At 32.0% G+C, this 22932-nt stretch overlaps 1 protein-coding gene across 4 annotated transcripts in view; it reads right to left on the reverse strand.

Annotated features, from left to right (window-relative positions):
* Window positions 1-230: 230 nt before the first annotated feature.
* Window positions 231-22932, reverse strand: part of LOC139514506 (mitogen-activated protein kinase kinase kinase kinase 5-like) — a 76046-nt gene continuing 53344 nt past the window's right edge. For all 4 annotated transcript variants that reach the window (XM_071303855.1, XM_071303856.1, XM_071303857.1 and 1 more), the window contains 3 exons: window positions 19539-19609; window positions 8973-9028; window positions 231-5499 (listed from right to left, as the gene is read on the reverse strand). In XM_071303855.1, coding sequence (XP_071159956.1) covers window positions 5412-5499; window positions 8973-9028; window positions 19539-19609 — 215 coding nt within the window. In that variant the 3' untranslated portion in view covers window positions 231-5411. The remainder of the gene's footprint in view (window positions 5500-8972; window positions 9029-19538; window positions 19610-22932) is intronic.

A 22932-nucleotide genomic window follows, 5' to 3' on the forward strand; every position in this document is an offset into this window, starting at 1 on the left:
TTTGTTAAAATTTGTTTCTCTATAATTCTTTACCTATGGGAAATCTGTTCCTTGATTTGGCTTTGATGTAATTATCTTATTGTCCCCCAACACATCATGTTTTGGTTAGAATGTAGACATCAACCCATTTTAAGATTCCAATCTAGACCAACCAGCTATCTTCGTTGGACTTTGAAAACCCAAAGACAGTTATACAACAAATGGTACAAAAACAACAAACAAAAAGTACATTAAAAGTAAATGGTTTTAATGTGAAAATCAGACATATGCATTCAGGCATGTAAAATGTTTGGTATTACAACTCGCCAAGTAACAATGAACAAAAAAGAAAAAGTTTATACAATTTGAACACGGATGAATTTTGTTTGATGTAACAATAATTTTCATAATTCTGACAATTTTGCAGACAAATACTACATCAAACCTCACTCTGCCACTAAATGGAGTAAGGGTTAAGTTGCTACTTATAGTGTCATTCTAACAATCATTTACTACACTTCTCCCCCAGAAGGAGTAAGAAGCGTTATTACTGACATTTGCGTTTTAGCAATGATTTACAGAAGCACTATCTCAAATCAGGAAGCTGGCAATAATTTGTGCACATTTAATTAATACAGGTTATGTACATAACATAAGTGTTAGGGATTATTCCATTAGATTAAGATATATAAACATTTAGTTTTATAGATGTTTCATGTACACTTCTTTTATTATCGATAGATTATAAATGTCATGAATTTGTTCAAATAAACAGCATGATCCATGAAAGAAATTGGCTAATTCTTGTTAGCATATGTCCATGTACCAGGTACATGTAGTCTGATGTTTTAAAACCTAAGAAACTTGACAGTAAAAAACTAAGATAAAATAAAATAAATAAAAGTTTTCTATACAGTGTGTAGTGTTTTCAATCACTATTTGTTCATTTATTCATTTATACATATATTCTCAGGAAATGCCCATTTGAAAAATTAGTAAAAATATTACATCTTTTTCCTATGAATAGTTTTTGTCCTTTAAGGGGTTTTCAGGCATTTATCGTATCCTAAGATGCTGTCTGCTACTAATCTCTTCCCCCGCCACCTCTTTTTTTAATAACTTAAGAGCCATCTTTGCTGTGTGCCCTTTCTTTCAAGGAAATATTAGTGTTATTAACATTAGAACTTTTAACCATGTAAATGATATCTACATAAAGAGTACTACAGCATGCAATGTAAAATGTTAACCATAAACAAATTAAATCATTGTTATAATAATATGTTACATATATAATGTATCTCTCAAAATATTGCACATTCATTGTTACATAAAAAATAATCATATAGAATCCATTTAAATTATTCTAATTGGAAATTTATAACTGTTGAAAGTCAGTAACATTGATTTATTTCAGAACCTTGAGGCATGTTTAATCAGTCGTGTCATTTTCACAAATCAATCTGCAAATGATCAAATGAACGGGTTATAAGTTTTGAGTTTCAAAAATGTTAAATAAATATTGACAATTTGTTGATGGGAACAATTTTGTGAAAATCAACCCATTTTCAATTGTAAAGCAAATATGAAGTATTTCATTGTGAAAATATAACTGAATTGTGAAATGTCATGAACAATTAAATAAGCCGCAAGTATTTACAAAGTAGCAATACACTCATTAAACCAAACATGGATATTTCAGGAAAATGTAATACTTTCAAATTTGCGAGTTTTGTCTATAAAGTATTGGAATTTGTTCTGTTAATAGTGTATTCCTTTCAAGCTTCTGTTAGTTTTCCTAGCATATCCCTAGATATGGAGAGCAGATAGTGTTTCTCTGCTACAATCTCATCAAAGGGTGACAACTCTGAGATAAGATGTGGCAGATAATCAACATAGAGTATGAAAAAACATTGATAATCTGTTTATCGCTGGTTTCCCTATGACATAGACCATATTGACCATGGCACATGTGCCCTTCTTTTCTAGCGATAATTTTTCTATAAAAAGCGAGAAGCATGGAAATGAAAAATCATCACAAAAAAAAATCAAAGGAAAAATACACAAAATAGCGATAAATACTATTTATAATACTGAACAAACCAGACCATTTCAAATTATCCCATTTGTCATACACATCTAAGGTACTGTGACAATACATTTTAATAACAGTGAACAATATTTGAGATCTGTAGGAATAGATTAATGGAGAAGCTGTATGATTAATCAGAGGTTAATGGCTGAGAAAAATATTGGTGGTATATGAGTGATGAACATTTTAGTGGTTAATGGGCAAGAGCTGCATGATCATTTCTATACAGCACTATGAGTTCCTATGGTAATCTTGAACCACTAAGTATGACATACCAAATGAACAGATCGACAAATGATACCTACAATGACAAAAATATCAATTATCTATACATTGATACAGTCATGAAGGTTGTTCGTAAGGAAATCTGACCTCGTCCAACATGGAAGAGAAGTGAAGATCACAATATGTAAAGGAATTTACAATTGTAAATCCAATAGTAAGAAAAATTAAACCAATGTTTCAACTTCAGCAACTTTTATATTAAACAATAAGAAAATGTTTTTTTTTTTATTTGCAATCACATTAGACGTCTATGGTTGTTATGTTAAACATTTTTTTCCAAGTCATATATTAACACTGGACATTAAGCATATACCAATCAATTGATTGATCATACATGTAAGTATATTTTAGGGGTAATAATCTTCATAGCTTACATATTGATAAAATTCACATGAACAATAATCTAATGACTCTGATTAACAGTGATAATGCTGATTAAATATAACTGCAGTCCTACAGATTGATGTCTATTTATATGATTGCCATCCAATTAATTTTTATGGGAGGTATGACAAGGTAGAAAACTGGGTATTTGACAGTGTGATTGTCAAACATTAACACATTGTACATAATCATTATGGTTATTTATATCTAATGACCCTATGGTTTTATGTAACAGCATATGGTATTATACATCTTTAAGCCAATACTTTTTTTTTACAAAATAATTTAAGCACTGTTAGCACAGATATATATTATATGGTTTTGTCTCATTCTCTTAAAGTGAAAAATTACTACCATCAATACATTTCATATATCTTTGTGTGAAAATCTGTTTAAAAAAGAACAAGTGGAATGTACCACTTTTCCTGCACCAATGAAGCTGAGAAAATCCTTAAGCTACTGACCATTTTGTGGGGAAACCTTTGATCCGTAAAACAGAACAAAATTCTGCCATACATTTTATCATACATTTACAGGCATAAGTATCATTTACAACGAAATGGTATCATGTTCTTGTCTGACAGGAAAATGCATTTATTTACAAGGAGTTACTATCACATTACAGATAGAGATTTTATTTACAATTAAATTTATGAAGTATGGCACCACAAGGATATACAATGTACTGTCATGTCTGTGCAAACCAAAGAAAAATAGAACTTTAAAAATATCTAATGTAACAGTCCTATAGTCAGTTTGTTTCAAAAGACAGAGGTGCAAATCATTAGTCATTTGAAACAAGTCCTGGTGATTTTAATGTTGGTAAAGTTAACTGAACCAATGCATGCATATATACTAAGCCAAGTCCTGTGTGCACCATATTCTACATTTACTTTGAATCCATAATGCGTATTCAACTATCATGATGAAGATTTTCATTATTCACTATTTCTCTCTATCCACCATGGTTTCTGCAGAAATGGACAAAAATCATCTTGCAAGGGAAATAACTCTTTCAATTAACAATTTTAATTTGATGAACATTTTGCTAAACAATTTCTCTCTATCTATTTAAGTTACTACAAAAAATACATAAACTATGTTTATAATGGCAAAAACTCTATTACAGAGTCAATTAACAATTAAAAAAATGGACCAAAAGCATGATACTTTTAAGAAAGACAAAATTAAAGGTCTAAAATCAAAAGTTAATCATAGATAAAATAATCACATTATAGCACAAATACTACCATAACAATAATAGATCCAGTATTTGCCTAGTGAAACATTAACAATATGTAAACAAGCTTCAATATTGAACAATTGACAAAGTAATTTATAGGATGGTCACTTCTCTTCTTAGTTTTCATTATTTTGACAGAAAAAAGTTACCTATGTTAATGTATGAAAATTTTAGAGAGAATCATTTCAGTCAAATTTCCAATTGATTAAACCTAAAAAAAACCAAGGATTTAGACTTGTCGTTTTTCCCAACTTTTTAAGTTTGGTTGTTTATATACTATCAATTTATAAGTCTTTTAAAAAGCTTGTTGTTCTAAAATAGAGGAGCTAGCATCCTTCTAGCAATATTAAAATAAATGTGATGAGGGAAAAAATTAAAATATGTGACTTGGGAATGAGAGAGCATGGTGGTTTATACTGAAATTATATAAATAAAATAGTTCAGTTGTTGTCTTCAAAAGTTTATGGACATCAAAATCTTTATCAATGTCTTTATAATACTGATTAAAACAAAGCCTGATATATTTTAAAGGATATCCAGATCCCATGGTTTATTTTCCATACATAAGGTAATGACCACTAACTATATTTCAACTACTGGTTATAACTCATAGTTCTTTATCAGTATATAAATTGTAAACTAATTCAAATATGTGATGAAAGTACCAGGCAGCATAAAAAATGTAACAAAATGTTAAATGAGTACAAAGGTCTGTTACACTTTGAGCAAGAACAAACATTCACATAATTATGATGAAAAATGCTAGATTTAATATATGCAATACTGTGGACTCATTATTATTTGTAGGATACCAATTTTTGTTGATTTCATGGGTTGATGTAAACCATGAATTTGTAAATGTTTGTTTGCAGACTTTGGCAAAACCATTAAATCAAATATCTGCAAAACTACAGATTTCCCTCAATCTACTAAAACTGGTACCCATGAATCCACAGTACAAGTTCATTCAATAACATTGTATACACAGCAACTTATATAATGTGGAATTGTTACGGAAACAAGGGAGATAACTGACTCACAAGAAATAAACATTCAATGTTCAGGTTTTTAAGTTCCAAAATATCTATAAAAGACTTAAACAACAATATTATGTGAAACTGTATGGACTGGCCTTAAACATATTAAAATCTCGATCACTTAACTTCCAAATGTTTTCAAAAATTGGACTCTTCCTTATTTGTAACCAGACTCTATAAAATTTCGAAACTAATTAGAGTCTTTCCAAATGTTTGTAATTTTAAACGTGAAAACTCAATTAAAGTTGAAAATAAAAACTATACTGGTTGGAACTGTAAAATCCTGTGAGCAATAAAACAGAGTCAATGTAATCATTACAGGCAAAATTAAAATTGCAGCAATAAAAGTGATTGACACAGATATGTATATGAAAAAAAGGAATAAATTATACAATCAGAAGTTATTTTCGTGTCCTGCCAGTACATATAGATTGGAATTTGCATTAAGATCGTCTGTTGGTCTGCTCTGTAATACAATAACCCTGCAAAAGATAAAGAATGTTAAAAAGATATCTTAGTATTTGTGAAATCTCAACCAAAGTTAACAGTAAATAAACTTAACACAGATATATGCTTCACCTTTTTATAATTTTGATAATGCAAGTCTTGAGATTAAAAAAAAGCAATACTAAAAACATGTAAGTTATGCAAAAATCATAATCAATGAACCATGACTGAAGGTACATAGCTAAACAATCTCCATGGAAATGAGATATGCTAATGCTTATACACAGGGTTTCCCCTGGGTCAATTATTTTTTTTCGCCACCTCTTTCGCCAAAACAATATATTTTTCGCCAAGTAACATAAATATATATTTCCTGTTGTGCCCTTTTGTACTAAGAAGTAATTTTTACAACAAAACAAAAGCTTTTATCACATGAAATTGATCCCTCATTTCATGTGTGGTCATTACATTGAAGGGTTACTCTGATTCGAGGGGTTGTTCCCAGCCTTTTGGATAGATTTTTTCATAACGACAGTTTTCTTTTCTTGACCATTGTAAATGAAAAAGTTGAGACATACAACTATGCTTGAAACACGTGCATGTGTCACTCAAACGACTTTATTAAAGTCAAAGGATAAAAGAATTAAAGTTTTAAATCGGAGATTTTTCTTGCTTTTGAACAATTTTCGTCACAACAACAGCTTTCTTTTCAAAACTATCTTTAAAGGGAGAGATGTCAAAAGTTTGCTTCAAACACGTGCGTCGCAAAGATGTAAATAAATTCTGTATGTGACATTTATAGCGGAAGCCATTTGACCATATCATTTTGTGAAACAATTCAATCAACACCTTTATTAATTAGTCCTTTGTTGTCGATAGCTATAAAATGCAATCAGCTGATTATTGATTTTTTGTCTAAATCTTAATGAGGTCAAGGTGAATTCCGAGTATTGTCTGATCGAGTAAAGTCCGAGAAACTCGAAAAAAAGTAAATAAACAAGATGGAGGAAAATAAATCGGTTTATATATTTCTTTCGTCAAATTCTTTCGCAAATGACTAATTTTTATCGCCACAATTATTATTTTTTTTGCAAATTGCAAAAATGGCGACCGCCAGCGGAAACCCTGCTTATACAACTGCACACCAAATGCCATTGACTTATTATAAGGTGTTTCGCTTTAAACAAACCTAATTTTACCTAAACTCAATCATTAACTTCTTAACTATGTGAAAGTTTGAAAGTCAATGAACCATGATGAGGGACTGGGACTATATAATCTTCATAGAAACAAGACTTGAAAATGCCAACGTATTGAAACAATGAGCCACTATTATTAGGGGCAAAGTTGCAAGTTTTTTTTAATGATTTTTCCTTTCTTTCAGAAATGGTGATATTAAAGGCAGTTGGGACTGATCTGGGAATTGACATTGATAAAAGTATTATTATTTTGTGCATTGTATTAAACTCTTCATTGAAGGCATTAACCATAATTCTAAGAGGACTTTACAAATCGTTTTAATTGCATAAAATCTTGACCCTTTCTGTTTCTTTTAAATTCAATTTCAATAATAATTTTTCTATAATAATGACAGGCATGTTTGTTTGCAGAATGGACCTTGTGTGCTATATATTCTTAAAGGTGTTTATACATATACTTTAGATCTAGTGATTGGGTAGAAATTGGGTCCATAAATGGTTACAAAGAGAGGCAGTTATTTTTTTTTTGGGGGGGGTTGAGAAAATCAACCATTACTCTCCATTAGTGTCATTAAAGTATCATTTTAGAAGTTAAATAACTGGCTTTTAATCTATTTTTTCTTTTTAAATCAATCTTATAAAAGTTCTGTCAGATTATCTATTGTAAGTCAACATGACAGTTGTGTTTGATGGTCGGGAAACCAACTGTAATTCTTTGAAGCATGTATATTTGTATCATTTGAAATTTGTGTGCAAGTAATTAAATTTCCAATTTCTTTTTATACCAAAGAGAAGTTTTGCATGTTGGATGCAAATGATGGATTTTAACATTTCATGTGAGATATCCTAAAGGAAAAGAAATCTAATGCATAATAAAAGGAATATGTTTTATGTTATTGATTAAGTGCAAAATACCTTATGCTCAAACAAAAAGACAATTCTTGAAATAAACACTGTTTGAAGTCAAGAAAATAAAAATAGTTCATGTTGCTATACTTGGGATATGATTTTTTAATACAACTTTTCATTATGATCAACTAATAAATCAGCATATCTCAATGTAAATGTGTTAATTTCCAATAGATTTCCCAGAATAACTTGTAATGTTGAATATTTCATTATGTGGGCATTTTTATGTTTAATCTTTGTCAGTATATTTCTGAAAGATGACTCTTGGTTGTCAAGGTTATAAATAAACAATAATATTAGATATCAAAGATTAAAATATTATATAAATGTGAAATCAATGCTAAGAGACTTGCATTTCTTTCTTCAAAAGTTGAAAGAGAAATTCTCAGTGTCTTTAACCATATAAAGATGACACTATCAGTCTGCATTTGTCCCAATAATTCCTTTATTGGAATTATGCAAACATAACATATCCTTGCTCCCCAAATTAGCAGTCTCAGACACACTATGACACATATTTATACAATATATTAGGTCAATGTCAGAAAAATATAAACTTTTTTGTATGAAACTGAGAAACTGGGGAAGGGTGAGTTTCTACTGAGTGATTCCCCAGTTTTGTGCTGAGTACAACACAATTTATATTTTTTATTACATTGACCTAGTATTGTTATACTGCAACTTAAATTAAAACATTGATAGCTAATTCAATTATAACACTATACATGTAATATTTGACACTGGACATTCATGTATAAATAGTAATGTTATAGACAATCATGGTTTGATAAATCGACAAATTTCACAGAATATCATATTTGAAGTACTGCACTCATATCATTTTAATTTGAAAAGGAACCTAACATTATTTACATCCTTTCCTTTTGTTGTGGATAGTTGTTTTATTGGCAATCACACCACATTTGTACATACTATATGTGGATAGTTGTTTTATTGGCAATCACACCACATTTGTACATACTATATGTGGATAGTTGTTTTATTGGCAATCACACCACATTTGTACATACTATATGTGGATAGTTGTTTTATTGGCAATCACACCACATTTGTATATACTATATGTGGATAGTTGTTTTATTGGCAATCACACCACATTTGTACATACTATATGTGGATAGTTGTTTTATTGGCAATCACACCACATTTGTACATACTATATGTGGATAGTTGTTTTATTGGCAATCACACCACATTTGTACATACTATATGTGGATAGTTGTTTTATTGGCAATCACACCACATTTGTACATACTATATGTGGATAGTTGTTTTATTGGCAATCACACCACATTTGTATATACTATATGTGGATAGTTGTTTTATTGGCAATCACACCACATTTGTATATACTATAAGGGGTTTTCTAGGTTACATACCTGTCTGAACCAAGCAATCTAAATGTTCTACTTTTATCACAGATCTCTTGAGTTACCTGGAAAATAAATCGGAGAGTTTGAACTAATTGTTGATATCAAATCTTTATGTATATACCGGTAGTACTCAGGTCAACTCAACTATATTTTCATAAACATAACTCATGGACTTTTTGGTCTAAACAAAAATTACAAAATTGATTATGAAATCAACATTAATGTTCTCATTTCCAGATATATAAAAAAGATATTTAGATAATGCAATATAGTTTTACTTCCATGATGTGAACAGCTCTTACTGAAACAACATCAGTGGCGTAGCTAGGTCGTTTTTACGTGTACGTCCGAACCTCAGCGAGGGGTCTGAGGGCCTAAGTCATAGCACCTGTTGGTAGTTGGTTCAACAGAGAGACGCCCACGTAAGCTTACAGGTTATCAAGAATGAGATACCATTCCTGTTATTGAAAATTCTTATCAAAAGCAACATATTTAAAGAATTTAAATTGTTTATTTTTAATGTTTAGTTTATTCATCGTGTTAATGTGGATTCTAATAGTCAATGGATATGGAGAAAATGTCGTAATTGTCGTTGATGAACATGAAATATTTGATGTTCGGAAGGTTTCTGTTGAAATCTGGTTCTCGGCTGGAATTGCTCCTGTAGAAAAGTGAATGCATTTATCAATCTTTTACAGGATTTAAAAAAACATATTTTTTCAGATTTTTTTACTTTTTTCGGAATATCGACTCAACCCAACTTTAACGAAAATCTATTAAGGTTTATAAATTTATCATGTCAAAAAGTCTCAGATCGTTAAATTGCATAAAGATAAGCCCTTCTTTCAGATTAATACTGAAACAATGGAAGTAAAAAAAATACTTTAAAAATTTCAATTCAGACATAAATCAGAAAAAAGCTTCTTCTATCATAAACCCGATAAAGGTTTGACAAAGCAATTGATATATAACAAACTTTCATCCCAGACTGTATCTACTTGTACAACAAGATTTTTTTAATTCTAAATATGGCAAAATTAACAAGTGAAACTGCGAGCTACTGCTCACTGATGATACCCCCGCCGCAAGTGGATAATATTAATAGTGTAAAAATATGCAAGTGTTCGGTAAACAGGAAGTTGTCGAGTGATGAATCTGAAAACGCATCACACGGTATAGCTGACTTATAAAAATCCTGAAACCAAATTTCAGAAATCCTTGTATTGTAGTTCCTGAGAAAAATGTGACGAAAATTTTTAACTTGGTTATCATGTGTAAAATCATACAAGTGTTCGGTAAACAGGAAGTAGTCGAGTGATGAATCTGAAAACGCATCACACGGTATAGCTGACTTATATAAATCCTGAAACCAAATTTCAGAAATCCTTGTATTGTAGTTCCTGAGAAAAATGTGACTAAAATTTTCAACTTGGCTATCATGTGTAAAATCATACAAGTGTTCGGTAAACAGGAAGTTGTCGATTGATGAATCAGAAAACGCATCACACGGTATAGCTGACTTGTATAAATCCTGAAACCAAATTTCAGAAATCCTTGTATTGTAGTTCCTGAGAAAAATGTGACGAAAATTTTCAACTTGGCTATCATGTTTAAAATCAGACAAGTGTTCGGTAAACAGGAAGTTGTCAAGTGATGAATCTGAAAACGCATCACACGGTATGGCTGACATATATAAATGTTGATACCAAATTACAGAAAGGGTGGATGTGTAGTTCCTGAGAAAAATGTGACGAAAGTTTCATGGGACGGACTGACTGACTGACGGACGGACTGACGGACGGACTGATGGACGGACGGACTGACAGACAGAGGTAAAACAGTATACCCCGCCTTTTTTAAAGCGGGGGTATAAAAAGATAATTTCATCATTATGCACTGGATACTCTTTTGTCATAGACACTTTTTGTCCAACTTCCATCTACAAAGGGTTGCTTAAGGTATTGATATTAAAAAAACACCCTTTAACCACATATTTATCCTAAAGAGTGGAGGAGGGAGGCACGGCTTTTTTCGTGACGTCGAGATCGGGTGTTTTTAGGCTTGGGATTTCGGGACAGATCCTTTTGGGATCCAGGATTCTTTTTTCTTATTTCGGGATGTCGGGATTTATTGTTTTATTTAAATTTGGGACCTCGGGATTACATATATTAAGCCCGGGATTTCGGGATTTCGGGATCAGGACCCCCCGACCCTTCCTCAAGAGTGGCATCACCGACGAAATTTAGAATAACATATGTCTTGCTTTTGCGACAGATAAAAATGTCACAGGCTCGACAAAAATGCAAACCACAATATCGAATCACAGAAGATAATGAATTCATTTAAATAAAAAGAAAGTTGGTAAAATTCTCTGAAAATCCACAGCTAGTAGATTCAGACGTTGAAAGACAATTAACAGATCTATATAATATGATACCTTTAGTTTGAAAAGTAAAATTCGTCACTTTTATTCGCAATTGAAAAAAGATTTACAGGGCTGATGTACTTTTTATAAGTAATTTGCATTTTATTTAGATTAAAATATATTTTTTATCAAAATTCAAGTGTACGCCCGGGCGTTTTGACTTAAACGTAGCTACGCGCCTGAACATGATATGGAATAGGTTTGATATTTCCTACTCCACCTCCAACACACAAATCTATAACTCAATGAATGTTTTGTTCAACATTTGAATCTTTGAGAAACATTACAGCCAATTTCATTAAGTGTGCAGGCAAAGGTAATATCTTTGGTTAGCTTGCTTGTAAGCTGAACTGTGAAGTCATTATTAAGTCAGGTATACTACTAGGGTTTCCGCTGGCGGTCGCCATTTTTTGCAATTTTTTTTGTGAAAAAATAATAATTGTGGCGATTAAAATTTGGCGAAAAATATATATATAACGATTTATTTTCATCCATTTTGTTTATTTACCTTTTTTCGTGTTTCTCGGACTTTACCTGATCAGACAATACTCGGAAATTCACCTTGAACTCGTTAAGATTTTGACAGAAAATCAATAATCAGCTGATTGCATTTTATAGCTATCAACAGCAAAGGACTAATTAATAAAGGTGTTGATTGTATTGTTTGAAAAGAAATGATATGGTTAAGTGGCGTCCGTCACATGTCACATAAAATATTTATTAACCACTTTGCGACACACGTGTTTGAAGCAAACTTTTGACGTCTCCTCTCCTTTCAATGATAGTCCAGAAAAGAAAACTGTTGTTATTACGAAAAATCTGATTTAAAACGATCCTTTGACTTTGATATAGATAATTGATTTGAGAGAGTACTTTAAAGTCGTTTCAGTTACACACCTGTTTCAAGCATAGTTTTACTTTCATTCACGATGGTCTAGAGAAGAAAGCTGTGGTTATGAAGAAATCTATTCAACAGGTTGGGAACAAACCCTTGAATGAGAGTTACTCTTCAATGTAATGACTACACCTTAAATGATGGATCAATTTCAAGAGATAAACACTTTTGTTTTGTTGTAAAAACCTCTTCTCAGTACAAAAGGGCACATATTTTTATTTTGAAGAAACTTTTCCAAAGAACTGTACATCTTTCTGGTATTATATGGTCAAAACATGTCCAAGAATTTGTTATATTCCGGGACTTATATCTTCTTTGTTATTTAATGTAAGAAAAATTGTTCAAAATATAATCAATTTTCCCCCTTTTAAGTTAATCAAAGTGCTGGATAGCACCTGTGGAAAGTTTGCAACTGTAGATTGTAATATTTCAAATTGACATTAAGCAAAGTCCAATACAAATTGGTCCGGTCTAGTAAAGTGATATTCATGATTTGGGGGTGGGGATCTAGACAGTTTACAAGTTCTCAAACAGGCAGGAGGTAGGGTAAGAGTGGCCCTAGGGGACTAGCCTTTTATTTCATCTGATTTGTTTTATTATTCCGTACAAGAATATATGTTGTTTCAGTGTGGGGATTTCAACAGTTTTCAAGTTTTCGAAAAGGGGGTGGATCTTGACTGTTTAGAAGTTCTCAAAACAGGATGGGGTGGGGTTACACCGAGGGACTTAATTATATTTCACTTTATTCGTTTTATTGTCCAGTACAAGAATATTTATGATTAAGGGTTGGGGATCTCAACCGTTTACAAGTTCTCAAACATAAGGGGTTGGGGATGACTCAGAGGTACTCCCACTATATTTCATTGGTTTTGTTTTGTTGCCCCATAAAATAGAATATATATGGTTTAGGGGTGATCATCTCGACCGTATAAGTTTTCCAAAAAAAGTTGGCTGGGTCACCCCTGTGGACTTCTTCTATATTTCATTTTGATTTATTTTATTTTCTCATACAAAAATATATATGGTTTGTGGGTGTGGATCTCAGCCGTTTACAAGTTCTCAAACAACAAGGGGATGGGAGTGACCCCTAGGGACTCGCCTTCTTTTGAATTTGATTTGTTTTATTGTCCAGTACAAAAATATATATGGTTTAGGGGTGGGGATCTAGACAGTTTCTAAGTTCCCAGACATGAGGGGTTGGGGCTGACCCAAAGGGACACCCACTTTATTTCATTTGATTTGTTTTGTTGCCACATACAAAAATACATATGGTTTATGGGTGGGGTGACTGACCCCTCTGGAGTTCCTCTATATTTCATTTGATTTATTTCATTGTCCCATACAATAATATATATGGTATATTGGTTGAAGTCTCAACTGTTAATAAGTTCTCAAAAAACAAGGGGGTGAGAGTGACCCCAGGGGACTCGCCTTTTATTTCATCTGATTTGTTTTATTGTAACATATAAAGAACATATAATGTTTAGGAGTGGGGATCTGACTGTTTTTAAGTATTCAAACATGAGGGGTTAGGTGGGGTGACACCATGGACTCAACCTAAATTTAATTAATTTGATTTGTTTTATGGTCCTGTGATCAATACTGAAAACCATGTGTGTCTGTCACTTACTGTTTTCTTCAAGTTTATAATTTATTATTGTTATTGAAAATTAAAAAAAAAATCCCTTAGGGTTCTTTAGTAAATTCCTCCCTTCTGTTGGCCCCTCAAAATACAACTAAATAGACCCCAAGGAGAATCAAAGAGCTGAAAGCTCTGAAGAAAAATGACGCCACTGTCTCTAATATTGGGATAGTTTTTATGCAAGTCTTGATTTTCACATACCGTAATTAGTTTAACAATGCAACATGTATCGTGAGCATATAATTGATATTCGTATATGTGTGTGTGTGTGTGAAGTGAAGGTGACAACTGGCTGGTTTTTTAAGACAAATGAATAGGTCAAGACTAGCTGAATTGTACAAATAAATACCGTAGAAAGGCTTGTATATTTCTCACTGGTACATAGTCTGAATCCGGGTCCGTTCACTTCCATTCATGTTTGCGCCCACTCATTTTTACCCCCTTTCACTTTCACACCCTACATGTTCGCACCCAATCTTAATTGGTTTTGTGTTTAATAACTCTGTAAGCAAGTGTTTTCTTATAAGTATAATTGTTGTCATTGTCTCAAAATAAAGTGAGACAGCAATTTTGTTTTTGTGTTGAATAAATCTTAATCATGTTTTGGATAGGGTATTGCTAAAAATAATAATAATCCTTTCTAAATAAAGTGGTATTTTGTCAACGTTTTATTTTGTGTTGAATAACTCTTAATCATGTTTTGGTTAGTTATTGCTATAACTTGTTTCATTGACTTGTTTCAAAATGAAGTGAGATTCTGACTATGTTTGTTTCTGTGTGTTGAATAAATTTTATCATGTTTTGGTTATATTAGTGGATTGCTATATTTTGGTTTCTATGTTTTATTGTTTCGTTGTTTCAGATCAAAGGGACCAAGCTGTTAAAAACAATTATCTTTTGGTTTTTTCCTTTAAAATCTTCAATGTTTTACTCATACCAAGCTATAAATACATTCAGTATTTACACCAAAGCAATTTAAAACAACAACCATGATTTTCCAATTATTCAACTTGAATTTGAATTAAAATTGTCAAAGAATTCTAGTCAAACCGGCACCTAGTTAAATTGGCACATGGACAAATCAGCACCTGGTGTTAAATATATATTTTTAACAGTATTTTAAGCAATAAGGTAAAAATAAGAAAGGGGTTGCCAGAATTTTTTTCAGTATTTAAGCAAAAAGAGTTAAATACAAAGGGAGCTACCATTTGACTTTTATGGGGGGGCTAGGATGAAATTTGAAAACAATAGGCAGGACAGGAGTTTTGAGTAAAAAAAAAAAGCAGGATGAGACACTTTGCAACAAAAAAAGGCAGGATGACAATTTAGGTAAAAAAAGTCAGGATAAACTAATAAAAAAAAAAGGCAGGACCGAATAGAGTGAAAAATAAAAAGGCAGGACAGAGATTACAACTAAAAAAAAATGCAGGACAAATTTTTTCATCCTAGCCCCCCCATAAAAATCAAATGGTAGCTCCCTAACTTTCACATTTTTGGGTGTTCATGTACATTTTGTATATATTTATTTTTCTCAACTAAATGACTTTTTTGGTGTATTTTTAATGATATATATATATGAGTAGTCCAAATAATTATTATGTCTGGCAAGGCTTTTTATACAACCGCAAATTTTGAAAAAATTTTCGTCGTATATTGCTATCACGTTGGCGTCGTCGTCGTCATCGTCCGGCGTCCGAATACTTTTAGTTTTCGCACTCTAACTTTAGTAAAAGTGAATGGAAATCTATGAAATTTTAACACAAGGTTTATGACCACAAAAGGAAGGTTGGTATTGATTTTGGGAGTTTTGGTCCCAACATTTTAGGAATTAGGGGCCAAAAAGGGCCCAAATAAGCATTTTCTTGGTTTTCGCACTATAACTTTAGTTTAAGTTAATAGAAATCTATGAAATTTTGACACAAGGTTTATGACCACAAAAGAACGGTTGGGATTGATTTTGGGAGTTTTGGTCTCAACAGTTTAGGAATTAGGGGCCAAAAAAGGGCCCAAATAAGCATTATTCTTGGTTTTCGCACAATAACATTAGTTTGAGTAAATAGAAATCAATGAAATTTAAACACAATGTTAATGACTACAAAAGGAAGGTTGGTATTGATTTTGGGAGTTTAGGTCCCAACAGTTTAGGAATTAGGGGCCAAAAAGGGACCCAAATAAGCATTTTTCTTGGTTTTCGCACCATAACGTTAGTATAAGTAAATAGAAATCTATGAAATTTAAACACAAGGTTTATGACCATAAAAGAAAGGTTGGGTTTGATTTTGGGAGTTTTGGTCCTAACATAATAAGGGGCCCAAAGGGTCCAAAATTAAACTTTTGTTTGATTTCATCAAAATTGAATAATTGGGGTTCTTTGATATGCTGAATCTAACTGTCATGACTGTGTATGTAGATTCTTAACTTTTGGTCCCGTTTTCAAATTGGTCTACATTAAGGTCCAAAGGGTCCAAAATTAAACTTAGTTTGATTTTAACAAAAATTGAAATCTTGAAGTTCTTTGATATGCTGAATCCAAAAATGTACTTAGATTTTTTATTATGGGCCCAGTTTTCAAGTTGGTCCAAATCAGGATCTAAAATTATTATATTAAGTATTGTGCAATAGCAAGTCTTTTCAATTGCACAGTATTGCGCAATGGCAAGAAATATCTAATTGCACAATATTGTGAAATATCAAATTTTTTTTTAATTAGAGTTATCTTTCTTTGTCCAGAATAGTAAGCAAGAAATATCTAATTGCAAAATATTGTGCAATAGCAAGATTTTTTTTTAATTGGAGTTATCTTTCTTTGTCCAGAATCAACTTAAATCTTTGTTATATACAATATACAATGTATATTCACTTTTTACTACCAACTGATAAATTAAAATAATCTTTACCATTCAGTGATAACAAGCAGTTTTTTTACATCTTAATATTTTATGATGTATTTAAATGAGTAGTTATTGTTGCAAACTCCATTAGAAATTTTAATTGAGATTAGTTTTGGAATAAGGGAAAGGGGGATGTGATTAAAAAAATTGGGTTCAATTTTTCTCATTTGAAATTTCATAAATAAAAAAGAAAATTTCTTCAAACATTTTTTTGAGAGGATTAATATTCAACAGCATAGTGAATTGCTCTAAGAGAAACAAAAATTTTAAGTTCATTAGAACACATTCATTCTGTGTCAGAAACCTATGCTGTGTCAACTATTTAATCACAATCCAAATTTAGAGCTGAATCCAGCTTGAATATTGTGTCCATACTTGCCCTAACCTTTCAGGGTTCAACCTCTGCGGTCGTATAAAGCTACGCCCTGCGGAGCATCTGGTTTAATTTTATTCTGGAACACCTTCCTATGACCGCAAGGCTATGTTAATTTTTTTCTAGGACGCCTTCCTACGAACGTCGTAGGAAGGCGTCCCAGAAAAATAATAAAATAGCCTTGACAGACGTCATAATTATTTGGACTAATACATGAGATATTGGGTATTTTTCTGCATTATTTTAACCAGTTGAGCATTTTACAGGATTGTTGGTTTAATGCTGTTTAAACTTTACTGAAAAAAAAACACCTTAAATTTGCTAATTTTTTGGCATGAAAGTTTGATTTATTGAAAGGGACTCATAGTTTTCCATTTTATTTTAATAATCCAATTAGACAAATTGTCTTATTGTTAAAACAACAGCTTTGGTAAGGGCTTCGTTGTTTACTTTCATACACTTAACATATTCACTTTCGTTTCGTTGTTTACCAAAATACACAACAACATATTCACTATGTACTTGGTAACAGTAATTAATTAATTGAATAGAAAATATTATAACAAATATTATTGGATGCCGAATTGACGTCGAATAGGTGCCGATTTGACTAGATGCCAATTTAACCAGGTGCCGACTTGACTTGTACGTTTCAATTCCTCTGCGATCGTTTGCGGTATTTTCTTGAGAAAACCTATTTTCCATCATCAAAGAGAAGAAGAAACTGCTTTAAAATGATTCTGGAACGCTTCATGATTGTTAAAATAAGTTTAATTCACTCAAAAACAATTTTAAAACTTGCGATGTTTAAACAGGAAGTTTCAAAAGCACGTGTAAAAGAAGAAATTAACCGGTGAGAGTGGAAATCCGTATATGACAGATATCCCTATAGTACGACTTTGAAAGTAAAACAGTTCAATCCTTTTGTAAAACAGTCTTTAATATACCTATCACATTAATGTTTGAAGGGTCTTAAGCTTATTCAAACCATATAAGTCGGTATGAAACACCAAAACGGAATGAACAATAACCGATTACGTTTTGTAGTTTACAAATTCTAAAACTGGTTCCCGTCAAACTACAACACTTTGTTCGAGTGTAGTGGAATACAAGCAGAAACCAGTGTAAACTGGGTCCTGGCTGATTTAATACTACACAATGATGCATAATGATAACACAAGCAGATTCCAGTTTGTATGGAAAATAGTAAATACGAAACCAAGCGCGGTAGGCAGAGAAATGTAATGAAGTTCAGGTCGGCAGTTATGGAACAATGACTGCGTCATTTTCCAAAAATAATAAGAAATGAGCAAAAACTTTGTTTAGGAGTTTTTGTTATAGTCCGATTTCTTATGCCGAATATGTAAAAGGCCGAGTTTATTATAGTCCGAGTTTGTTGTGGGCCGAGATCAGATGAGATACCATGATACTTCCGATACTCTCGGGCTTTTACATATTGAATAGAAATTTGTAAAAATCGTAGTATAAAGCGACGAAAAATGTTCATTCATGAAATATTTTAAACACGCTATTAATTTTCTCTTCAACCGGAGGAAGGTAGGAAACCTTTGAAACCGGGATTGTAGTACTCCCGTTTGGAGGCACACATATATGGATCTGACGCATGTCTGAAGAATACCGATAAAATCATAACGTAGAAACTGCTGTCTCGTGTGTGTATTGATTTTACTTTCCGCGTAGCGCAGATCCGCGAAGTAGTTTTTGTTCGTCTTTCAAATGAAGTTGAATTATTTGATTTATCGATGAAAATTTAGTGCATTTTTTATTCAAGCTGTATGCTATTAAAATAGAAGAGCTCAAAATTTCAAAAGCATCTTTCTATTATTAGTTTTCAAACAACAGTACTACATTATCTAGAAGTAGGACACACTTCCTAAAGTAAGTTAGGCTGTCTCTTTTCCGGTTAGGCCGATGCCTTAAGAAAGTTTATTGCTATAGCAAGCTATAGCAAACTTTCCAAAAATGAAGTTCTTCTTTTTAAAAGTAATAAAAGTGTTTATTCATTACAATGTAGACTCTAAGATAAGTTTGAGAGAATAATCATAGACACCAATGGGGCAAACTCATCTTTTTTAGGGGGGGGGGGGAGGGGGGGGGGGGTGTAGAAAAAAAATTAGTCTACTCTTATAGGAGTGTAGTTTACCTTACATAATAATGACTGCATGGTTCAGCTAGCAAGCAAGCTAAGCAAAGATATTACCTTTGCTTACACACTCAATTCAATTGGCTGTAATAATAATGACATCACTTCAATTGATATATCAGAAGATGAAGCACAATGACATTTCCAAGATGTAGAATTACACCTACTATTGTGAAACCTACCTCATTTGCCTTAAAACTTCTTCCTTGCATCCCATGCTTGTGAAAGGCTAACACACTGTCTTGTAAACATACTACAAAACAAAAAAAGATATAAGTTATAGAGAAATGATTTAACATACTGATGTATGTAGAGGGAGTCAGCTAGACTACAATAACACTCAATGAGTTGAGGAACTGGTATTATTGTATAGTAACATAATATATCCATAAGAATGTAACTAAAAGTTAAGCTTTCTATGTTCTATGAGATAGCTAATTACAGCTATTTTGTGTATTATTCCTTTTTTTTAAATCTTTTTTTTGTGATAATTTTTCATATCCGCTACTTGCTTGAGATAAAAAAAAATATTGCTAGAAAGTAAGGGGGCACAATGTTGATGTCAAAATATACATCAACAATGCTGTCTTAGGTAAAACAACATTGTCATAGCCAAACAACATTGTCATAGGCAAACAACATTGTCATAGGCAAACAACATTGTCATAGGCAAAATAGGGATAAAAAGTGATTATCTTTTGAAACTGAGACATGTCTCACTGCCACATCCCAAGGCTATCTCCCTTCCATGAGATTGAAGTGAGAAACACCCTCTCATTTGAATGACCATTTACAATCTATACTTTACACTCGTTGAGATTGGGAACAGGTTTACAAGAAGTTCCACATGCTGTTCATGAATCAGAGAGCACTTTCATGTTACTGCCAAGCATTTGACTAAATATAAAGGCTTTTGTAATAATGTGTGGCTAAAATTTTGGGTTTATCAACACATTGTTACATTCAAAAGAGAAATGTGACGGAAATAATTGTTGAACCAACAGATGAATTGACAAACAGACAGAGCGACAAACTATATGATGGAAGTTTTTAACGAGTCACGACCTTGACTGGCTATATAGCGATGATCTAATCAGAACTAGTATAATAATATATTATTCTTCGAGTTAAGGAAAAGGTTTTTGATACATTCTGACTTATTAAATATTTGCAAATTTGATTTTTGTAACTTTTGATTCTATTTGATCATACCTATCAAAATATATATTAATAAACAGCTGTGCCACGAGTGCATGATACGCCCATCGTCTTGTGTGTGAAGTTTTATGCAATAATCATAAAAAGTTTCTGAGAGACAGCACTACATGTGAACCCCCCCCCCCCTTTTTTTTTTACAAAAAACTGTATAACTCTGAACTAGAATTTTGATTCAACACCAAAAAGTATACAGATCATAAGATTAATATAACTAAGAAGTGTGTTAAGTTTTAAGCAATGATCATAAATCGTCTTTGAGATACGGCACTACATGTGACACCCCCCTCCTGTTTTAGTTATAAAGTCCCATAACTCAAAAATTTTAAATCTAATTTTCACCAAAAAGTATACAGATTGTTTGACCATCATAAAAAAAACTAAGTTAAGTTTCATGAAAGTGGTTCCCAAGTTACGGTGCAACATGTGGACGACAGACATTTGTATACCATAATACGTCCCGTCAAAATTTTGATGGGTGTATAAAAATAGTGGTTTTCTTTTTGTTTGGAAATGGGCATCCAGAGTGAAAGTTTATCATCAAAAGTTTTCTGAACTTGATATGTCATTTTTACCTATTAAATACATATGTAATTAGAATTAAAATGTAATATTTTCCATTCATGACTTTAAATATGAATGCTACAAAAAACGTAAATCCCTTTTTAGCACTCTTATGAACCAATTTTTAGAAATAATTTAGATTGAGAAAAAATATTTTATATATTACTTTCTAACTTGATTTTATATGGACCATAATTTCATTAACTAAGCATTACATAAAATCAATTGTATAACCATGCTATGGAGCAGTGATGGTGAACACAGAATCTGGTGACCCCTGAGGTTTATTAACTTTATACCAGAATGATTAAATTGATTTTCACGCAGGTGAATCTTCTTAATGACAATGACTAAACAGTTTCCCTTTTATTGTAAGATTCAAGGCTCAATACTTGCATAAATATAACTTTTTTTGGAGGTGGTTACTGTTGCTTTGTTTTTATTTGTTTATTATTTTCCTAAGAGACCATACATAGTTAATGAAAAGTCAGGCAAAAAATTAAACTAACTTCTCATTTAGAGATGTAAGAATTTCAACAGAAACTGATCCTTATTTCTATTATATAGCTTTATTGACAGTGGGGTGTGAACATAATTTTTAAAAGGCTTTTATAAAACATTTCTAAATCATTTGTTTGAGTGGACTGAATACAAGTTTAGTTAATTAAAGATCAAAAGAATAAATACCTAGTCATGCACATTACCTAACAGAGCTATTTACTAAATGGTGCATTACAGTGCAACAAAAGACAAAAGCTATGTTTTGATTAGGAAATATCTGCAGTGGATGTGATTTAATTGATGATACTAGGATATGACATTGTTTGAGAGTTTTCCACAAGAAGTAGGTCACTCTGACCCACATTACTCATCATTGTATATTTAAATGTTGTACATCTGTGTTCACCTTCCAGTTTCAATAAGTGTCAGGTATAAATTCATCAATCAATATATTTGTGGTAGAGTGATAATTATAAGAACACTTTAATCTAATATACCTAAGTGGATCCAGAGGGGTGGGGGAGGTGGAGGTGGGGTAGGAGTACCCCCCTTTGTAGTTGAAAAAAAATTGGGTGATGATATAGGGAATCACTGAAGCACGACTGGAGCAGGCCCCCTTTTATGGCAGTCATTCAACACCGCCCCCCCCCCCCCCCCCCCCCCCCCCCGCCACACACACACCCACTTATTGAAATTTCTGGATCCGCCACTGTTATATTTGTTGTTAGAGTCTTAATAAGAATCCTGCTGAAGGTCAGGGTTATCACCAGGACTGGCTTTCTCCACCAACAAAAACTGGCCAACCTTATATAACCAAGAGTGCTACAAGTGCAACAATCAATCAAGGTCAAAAAGGGGGGAAGCAATTCTATAAACCTACAGCTTCTGTCAAATGGATAATACCATTTGTGCAATGTCATGTCATTTATGACCTCAATGATTCATTCTTATTAAATCTACTGTAATTGCATTGGCTTTCTATTAACATTGATATTCCAATACACATAAAGTGTAATGTTCAGAAATTTAATATGAGAAGGTAGTAAAAAGTTTTAGATATTATGTTTTATGTGAAAATTTAATATTCTAATTCAGCAAAACTGACAAAATATCAATTAAAAAACCATAATAGATGATATCATAAAAATAACATTTTTGTAAATCATTTTATGTTCTATAAAATATATTGATTTTCATGATAATAAACTGTTGACACAGAGATATGTCTCACCTTCTTGTTAATTTGATAGAAAATGCAAATGTTGAAATTAATATAGCAATACTTTAACATGTAAG

This window comes from Mytilus edulis, chromosome 3, assembly GCF_963676685.1.
Source record: "Mytilus edulis chromosome 3, xbMytEdul2.2, whole genome shotgun sequence".
Lineage (NCBI taxonomy): Eukaryota > Metazoa > Mollusca > Bivalvia > Mytilida > Mytilidae > Mytilus > Mytilus edulis.